The sequence below is a fragment of the Haliotis rufescens genome, unplaced genomic scaffold (genome assembly GCF_023055435.1).
Source record: "Haliotis rufescens isolate VD_foot unplaced genomic scaffold, xgHalRufe1.0.p SCAF_6, whole genome shotgun sequence".
NCBI classification, from domain to species: Eukaryota; Metazoa; Mollusca; class Gastropoda; order Lepetellida; family Haliotidae; genus Haliotis; species Haliotis rufescens.
The window spans coordinates 6,447,722-6,455,464 of NW_025964334.1; the positions used below are offsets into that span (position 1 = coordinate 6,447,722).

Sequence of the window (7,743 nt, forward strand, 5' to 3'; positions counted from 1 at the left end):
GGGATCAGGGCCCACTTGCACAAAGCGATCTTAGCGCTACGACTATTGTAAGCCTATGTTAAAGTATGGGAGTTAAGATCATCTTAGCGCTAAGATCGCTTTGTGCAAGGGGGCCCAGGTGGTCAGGCTCGCTGACTTGGTTGATGCCTGTCATCGTATCCCAATTGTGTGGATCGATGCTCATGATGTCACTATCACTAGATTGTCTGGTCCAGGCTCGATTCACAGACCGCCGTCGTATAGCTGGAATATTGCTGAGTGCGGCGTTAAACAACAAACAAACAAACAAAATTGGTATGCATAGTTGACGCAGGTCTCTTATGATAACAATAGCTGTCTTGCATTAATGTACCAGGAATGGCAGGGTATTGATAAACTGAGGTCCATGGTACCGTTGTTTAAACAACCTTAGTGCTGCGACTGTCATTGTTTAGGCATGGCAGTTACCTTAGCGCTAAGATCGTTTTGTACAATGGCTCACAGGGCACGGTAGACATTCCTTGTACTGATGCAGTATTTCAATGCTACTGTTTCAAACTATGTTCGTTCCTTACTGCAGACAAACAAGTCAATTCTGAATGACAAACCTGTCCTCGTGATAAAGGCATATGCTTCTTGACCCCGGACGTTCCTCAGCTGCGATGAAGTCAGACCCCCCACACTTTCCACGGCTGCGTAGATCGTGTCCCAGTCACGTGTCACTGTTCCCCTTCCGAGGAATCTGTTCACAGCGACGACCAGAATCTTATCGTCGGGTATGTCTGAGAAAAGCAGAAACACTATATAAGGCTTTGTTCATTACTTATTTTGAAGAGCTTTTCATAATTGAAATAAAGCTGTCCTCAAAATATTGAATTTTGGATCGTCGGATCCGCAAACCAAGTACTAAAGAGATGATGCCATTATTCAAGTTCGAGTTTCAATGAAATTGTAAGAATATGTCAAAAGTTAATTCTGCTGTCATGTCTTTTGGGAATTCTCGAATGTCATCGGTCAATCAGAAAATTCAAATCACAATAACACTGCGCTGGTATAACATTTTTAGAGTATTATTAATGGAAATGGTATACACGTATATTTCAATGATAGAAAGTGTGCATATTAGTTCATGGTGAAATGGTTCGATGTCCAAGATGCATAAAAATACTGTTCTTGGTGTCACACTAAAATTCATAACCGCACATTTAGCATACTTGAAGGAAAATACATTTCTGTCCCCTAGCCAAACACGTTGTTTAGTGGCGATGGCGGATGGTTCCGTGAGTGAGTGGGTGAGTGCGTGCGTGCGTGCGTGCGTGCGTGCGTGCGTGCGTGCGTGAGTGTGTGTGTGTGAGTGAGTTAAGACGTAACGTCGCATCGGCATTATTTAGAGATCGTAATTTATTTTACAATCTTCATTTAAATACATCAAAGTTATATTTAAAGCAAATTTGTCAAACATATCCTGAATAATAATACCGTTTACAACTATTCACAACTTCAAGCCACAAGCAGCCAAAGCTAGGCCACCTCGCAGGGATCATGGGATTTCGGTGCCCCAGCTTCCTGCATGATACCCCAGCAGGATTTACGTCATCACCCACGCTGCTGGAGGATGGCAACCTGTTCACAACCTTTGACTCAATCCATGTTCCTTGAACAGTGTTTTCAAAAACAAAGACTTAAATATATCGCGTTTAAAACGTCGTGGTAAAACAGATATCATATTCATGCAAGCTATGTGGTTGTGTTTGTTTGTTTGTTTGTTGTTTAACGCCGCACTCAGCAATATTCCAGCTATATGGCGTCGGTCTGTAAATAATCGAGTCTGGGCCAGACAATCCAGTGATTGACATGATCATCGACCCACGCAATAAGGATACGATGACATGCATCAACCAAGTCAGCGAGCCTGACCACCCGATACCCTTAGTCGCCTCTTACAACAAGCACATTTGCCTTTTATAGCAAGCATGGGTTGCTGAAGGCATTTTCTACCCTGGATCTTCACGGGCAGCCAGATCTTGTGAGTGAGTGAGTGAGTGAGTGAGTGAGTGAGTGAGTGAGTGAGTGAGTAGTGAGTGAGTGAGTGAGGTAACACTGGTTTGAACATTATTTCAGTTATATCTGTGAGTCGGATTAATGTCTAAAGAAGTAATGCAGGTCTCAGACATTTACCACTTTGCCGAAACCTAAGAGCACGGGCATGTCAAACCTCGAAACATAATCAAGGCGAACCAGAAACTCGATCCCGTTAGTCCTATGTGGTTGTGGTACAGGACGTTAACTAACACAACTAAACTTACTGCGGATAAAGTCATCAAATCTTTCTTCAGCTGTTGTGTCTCTTGCGTCTGCTGTTTTAAAGACGCCAACATCGTAAACGCTACTGTCGAGGTTGAAGGCGATGGCAAACAATCCTTTCCCGTTCTCATCCTTGAACTGACTTTCCTACAAAGGACGCAGATTTCATTCAATATAAACCCCATATGTATGAGGTGCATAGCTCTGAAGAGTAAACTCGACTGAATCAGTGAGTGAGTGAGTGAGTGAGTTGGGGTTAACGCCGATTTTAACAATATTCCAGTTATATTGCGTCGTGTCAGCTTAATGTGGGAGGAAAGCCCGAAGTAATGCAGGTCTCAGACGTTTACCACTTCGGTGAAACCCACGGGTATGGTGCTGACAAACCTAGAAACATAATCAGGGCGAACCGGGATTCGAACCCACAATCATAGGTTTCTGGTGTGTCCAAGGGACGCAACTCTGCACAGCGAATCGCGGCGCCTTAGACCACCGGGCCACCCGTGCCCCCTCGACTGAATCAAGCTGGTCGTAAATTAATTGAAATTGAAAATTAATACCTCAATTTTTCGGCATGATTGACGAAAATCAAACAATATCTTTCATTTAGGAAGCATCCATTTGACGTCTATGGTTCATATAAATAGTTTGTTTAGAAATATGCTAAAAATGAATAGCTTGTTTACAGTGGTAACAAAAAAGAAGAGTTTGTTTGATTGTTCAATGTTTGTTTTAATAACTGTTTGATGGTGCTCAGTAAATAATAGTTTGTTGGAAATGGTTGGGGAACCAAAATATTTTCTCAAATATATTTCCCACACAAATTTAGAGGATGCTCCCTTAAGGATGTTCACGGGTCTGTATTGAGTGTATTCAATATGTCCTAAGATAAGTATTTTTACAATCAAGACGATTTAATCTTTCTTCCCATAGAAGCCGGTGGTGGGTATTTATTCATTGCGCAGCGTCATCTTACCGCGCCAACTTGACGTTGTTAATACAGAGCCTTGACCACCCGTAGTCCGATAGTCGCCTCTTACGACAAGCATATATTGAGTCAATTATATCAGGACGCTTGACGTGGGAGGCATGCTCGACGCAGGTCCTGCAGATGTTCCACTTGGATGAAACTAATGATGCTTACGAGCTATTAATGTTGACAAACCAAGGACAATAATATGGGATTCGACACCACAATCATAGGATTCTGGGTCAACAAAGGGACGGAACTCTGCACAGAGAATTGCATCAACGTATTATCAATATGAAGATGTTTTGTTCTGAATTACTCTTGAAGCTTTCACAATCTCTTAATTTGAACGAAAATAACTTACCCGGAAATCAAAGACGACTCCACATGTTTCCGAGGGCGGCAGTGCTGTCTGTATGAGCTGTGTCCACGATTTCTTCACGGCGCCGTGGAGTTCTATCGTGCCACCCTCGTCTACCCCTATAACCTTCATGCCGAATTTCGGCACTTTGTTTCCAGTATTGGATTTACCTGCATAGATGACGCAGATATGAGCATTTCGACGAAATATGTATTTAATGGTAGACATGTAAAGGACACTTCGAAAATTTGACGCAACAGTGACAAAAATTATGTGCGATGCAGTTCCCTATTTTGACTTGAACCATATGCTCCCGTGTTTTGAACAATTGACTTGCCTTTGCGTGTGCTTGTGACGAGTGCCACCGGTGAGGCAGGATACGCTCACCTTTTCGCGAACACCTGGTGTCATCACTATTTGATAGTGATTCATGAAGGCCTGCTCATGATATAGTCGGAACAGTACTATTAATCTCTACTTTTGGAAGAGATTTCCTATGAATATTGAAAGGATTTTCTCACTTTTATTTATATGTGATAGGCTGAAGTAAGCAGGTCATGTTCTGATGTACAGTAAACTACGGTTATAACGAACACGCTTATAACGAACTTGCAGATATAACGAACTTGTTTTTTAGTCCCGGCCATTTGTTGCATATATGCTGTATATATGCTTATAACGAACTACGGTTATTACGAACTAAAATTAGTGGTCCCTTTGAGTTCGTTATAACCGTAGTTTACTGTATCTTATTATGACGTCACATTACATAATGGTTCTTAAATCAGTATGTGGGTAAGTTGGGTTTTAACAGTATTTCAGTTAAAGAATTTCAAATAAATAATACACATTCATGAACCTTCCATTAAATAACATATTTGTAATGAGTGAGTGAGTTGGGTTTAACGCTGGTTTTTACAGTTGAACCCGACGTGTCAGCTTAATGAGGGAGGAAAGCCCGATGTGATGCAGGTCTGAGACCAACGAGCATGCATGGTGCTGACAAACCTAGACACATTATCGGGGTGAACCGGGATTCGAACCCACAATGAAAAACATCTGGTGTGCTTAAGGGACGCAACTCAGTACATCGAATTCCGGTTTATTTGACGACTTGGCCACCCGTGTCCCCTACAATTAATGATGACACGAGACGCATGAGCGTACTCACAAACGAAATAAGGTTTGAGATCAATTCACGAAAATGACATCAGATATATACTGAACTGAAGGGCGGAAGTATACACGCATGTTCAATTTGATGGTGGCTAAAAAAGAAACGAACAAGAAATGAAATTCGGTGGCGATGTATTTGATGTATTTGACACGGGTATCATAGTTGCGTTTTGGATCGTAAGTTTGCAGTGTTTCGGCGAGTTTTTTCAGCCTAGTAACATTTGTAAAAAAATGTTTTCATCAAGTCCAAGTTTCAAGTGAATACTTTTTTTATGATTATTATAATTACCTGTCAATCTTATATGAGCCTTCTTGGTAAAAGGACAATCTTTATCCCCGACGATAAACTTGCCCTTGACGTGGATGTAGTCCGTCGTGACGACAAGATCCTTAACATCGCCCCAAACAAGACTGGCCCCAGACTCAATAACAATTCCTTTTAGGTCTGGCGGGATAACGTTGAGGCGAATGTGCTTCCCAGTAGCTATGGTGGCTACCTCTTTAGCCTCGGGTATGTTCTCCGCCCCATCCCAAGCCTCCGTCGAGTCCCAATCTAGAAGACTGGAATCGCTGTGTGAACAAGTTGCAGCAGCAGCATGTGCCAGAGAGCACCATGCCACGATCACGTACAGCAGCATCCTTGTCTAAACTCCTGGTGCACCTGGTATTTATAGAGAGTGTGCACTATTGATTGGTATTTATAACAGTTGGGAACGACTTTGATTATTTTTAATAACAATACCGCTGGTTCTGATGGAAAACGGAAATGTATTTTATAAATCATACTATTATCACTGTAGCATAATTCCGCCACGTGTTGACTTAATATCCGTAATGAGGTGTCGTATTTGGAAATAGGGACACGGTCATTATTTCAGTAGAGTTGATGTATGGATAAAATAGTGTAGTTCATTAGTAATGGAGATTTTCAGGATCTTTTTATTTTCATATTTCCCAGATCCATTGTTAACTGATTTTAATCTGTATTTACAGCTGTTATTGGAGAGAGATTGCGTGTATCATCCTCATCATTATGCGCAACGGTGAGCACATTCACTTCATTGGTCGTGACTTGTTGGAGACAGAATATTCCTTCTGACAGAGTTTCAAGAAATACAATTTCTTTCTCTGAAAGGTAGACCCAGATACACTGTACAAGATCAGCACATCCAGTGAACGATTTCTCTTGTAAAACCTGAAGCAATGTTTTAAAACATTTAAAAAGTTCGCGAAAGTTCATTCTGGCGTGACCTGTAATGGGATGTCCTCAGCGGTAGCGAGAACTTGTATCCGATTTTAATTAAATTGAGGTAATCTAGGCATGATTAATCCTGTTTTGTATATTTAAAGTAGTAATTGTTTATTGTTAAGCAAGTTTATCTCTACAGCCGTTGAAATATGCAGCTACTCGCCGACTCGTCTCGCATCAAAACACGGGCTGTGTACTCACGGCAGATGACCACGGAGTACGCTGATCACTGTGTCGGGATTAACGAGACTGATTAATGAGTGATTTCGGTAATTTGTTGCAAATTAGGTGTATCGGAGTCGGAGTGTGAGACTGTCGGATTAACGGGTCTAAATAGCACTGATTTAATCGGTTCCCATCATTTGTGTCGGATAAAGCCGATCGTCGGATTAACGAGTGTCGGATGGACGAGGCTTGACTGTATTCTGGAACTAACTTAATCTTCCCCATTTCAGTTTTTGAAATGCCAAGCTCCTTTGAGGGGCTGTTACTGGTGCGTATTGGTGCAATATAGTGTGGGTGCAAGAATTCAGTTGATGATTTACGAGTTGTTTAGAGGCTATTTTCCTGGCTATATATTGAATTGTTTAATAGGCATCTGACGGGTGACAAAGTAGACACAATTCATGGATAACGGCTCCTTGTCTTACTATAATGGCGACGTTTCGGTATAGATCCTTATATCTTTGTCCTTGTTTGGCAACGGTGTAAGGATCTATACGTAAAAGTCGCCATTACAGTAAAAAGAAGTTTTTATCCATATATTGTGTCCTTTTTGGCTATATCTTTTCAATAATGGTGGTGTATTAATGAGGTTGTGTTGAGTATACAATCACAGGTGTTACACATAAAACAGTTTAGCGAACACCTGGTCTCATAGAATTTGACAGTGATTCATAAACACATGCTCATGATACAGTCGGAATTGTACAACTGTACATTTCTTACGATTTGGGAAAGGGTTTTGTCGCTTGTATTTGAATTGTGACTGATGCATGGTAAACACGACATTACACATGTGGGAATGGAACATATTCTTGGTGCGATCGACACCCATACATATGTTAGGTCTTCACAAAAATATCCTTACAGTCACGTAACGGTATATGTATACAGAAAAACAGAGATGTTTCTCAACCATCTGCTCAGTACCAATCCAAGTCATGCGTAATTTCTTCTTTCGTAATTTAGGAGTACGCCAAGGTGAGATGAGGTGAGGTGAAATTGGGTTTAACGTCGCGTCCAAGATTAGTGCACTTATATACAGTAAACTACGGTTATAACGAACTCAAAGGGACTACTAATTTTAGTTCGTTATAACCGCAGTTCGTTATAAGCATATATACAGCATAACTACAGCAAATAGTCGGGACCAAAAAAGTAAGTTCGTTATAACCGTCAGTTCGTTATAAGCGTGTTCGTTATAACCGTAGTTTACTGTAGTGACCTGCATGCACGTGTGTGTGTGTGTGTACATGTGTGTGTGTGGCTGCTTGTACTAGTCCGGACTGATGCAGATTTATAGTGCTAGCACACTGAGATACCATGCCGCAGTTTGACATGAATACCCCACTCAGACACAGTATACTGACTCCGAGCCGCCCAGTCCTTATTTTAGCCCCTTTATGCCGAGCGCCAGGCAAGGTAACAACAAGTACCATCTTTTAACGTCTTTTGGTATTCCGGACCTTCAGCTCTCCGGGC

The 7,743-nt window shown here is 41.5% G+C and overlaps 1 protein-coding gene across 1 annotated transcript in view; it reads right to left on the reverse strand.

Annotated features, from left to right (window-relative positions):
- The window catches only part of LOC124148801 (cell surface hyaluronidase-like), a 42,014-nt gene extending 36,575 nt beyond the window's left edge, over nt 1–5,439 (reverse strand). The window contains exons 1-4 of the mRNA XM_046520098.2: nt 5,080–5,439; nt 3,618–3,784; nt 2,286–2,430; nt 588–761 (exon numbers count right to left, since the gene is read on the reverse strand). Coding sequence (XP_046376054.2) covers nt 588–761; nt 2,286–2,430; nt 3,618–3,784; nt 5,080–5,428 — 835 coding nt within the window. The 5' untranslated portion in view covers nt 5,429–5,439. The remainder of the gene's footprint in view (nt 1–587; nt 762–2,285; nt 2,431–3,617; nt 3,785–5,079) is intronic.
- Nucleotides 5,440–7,743: the final 2,304 nt, after the last annotated feature.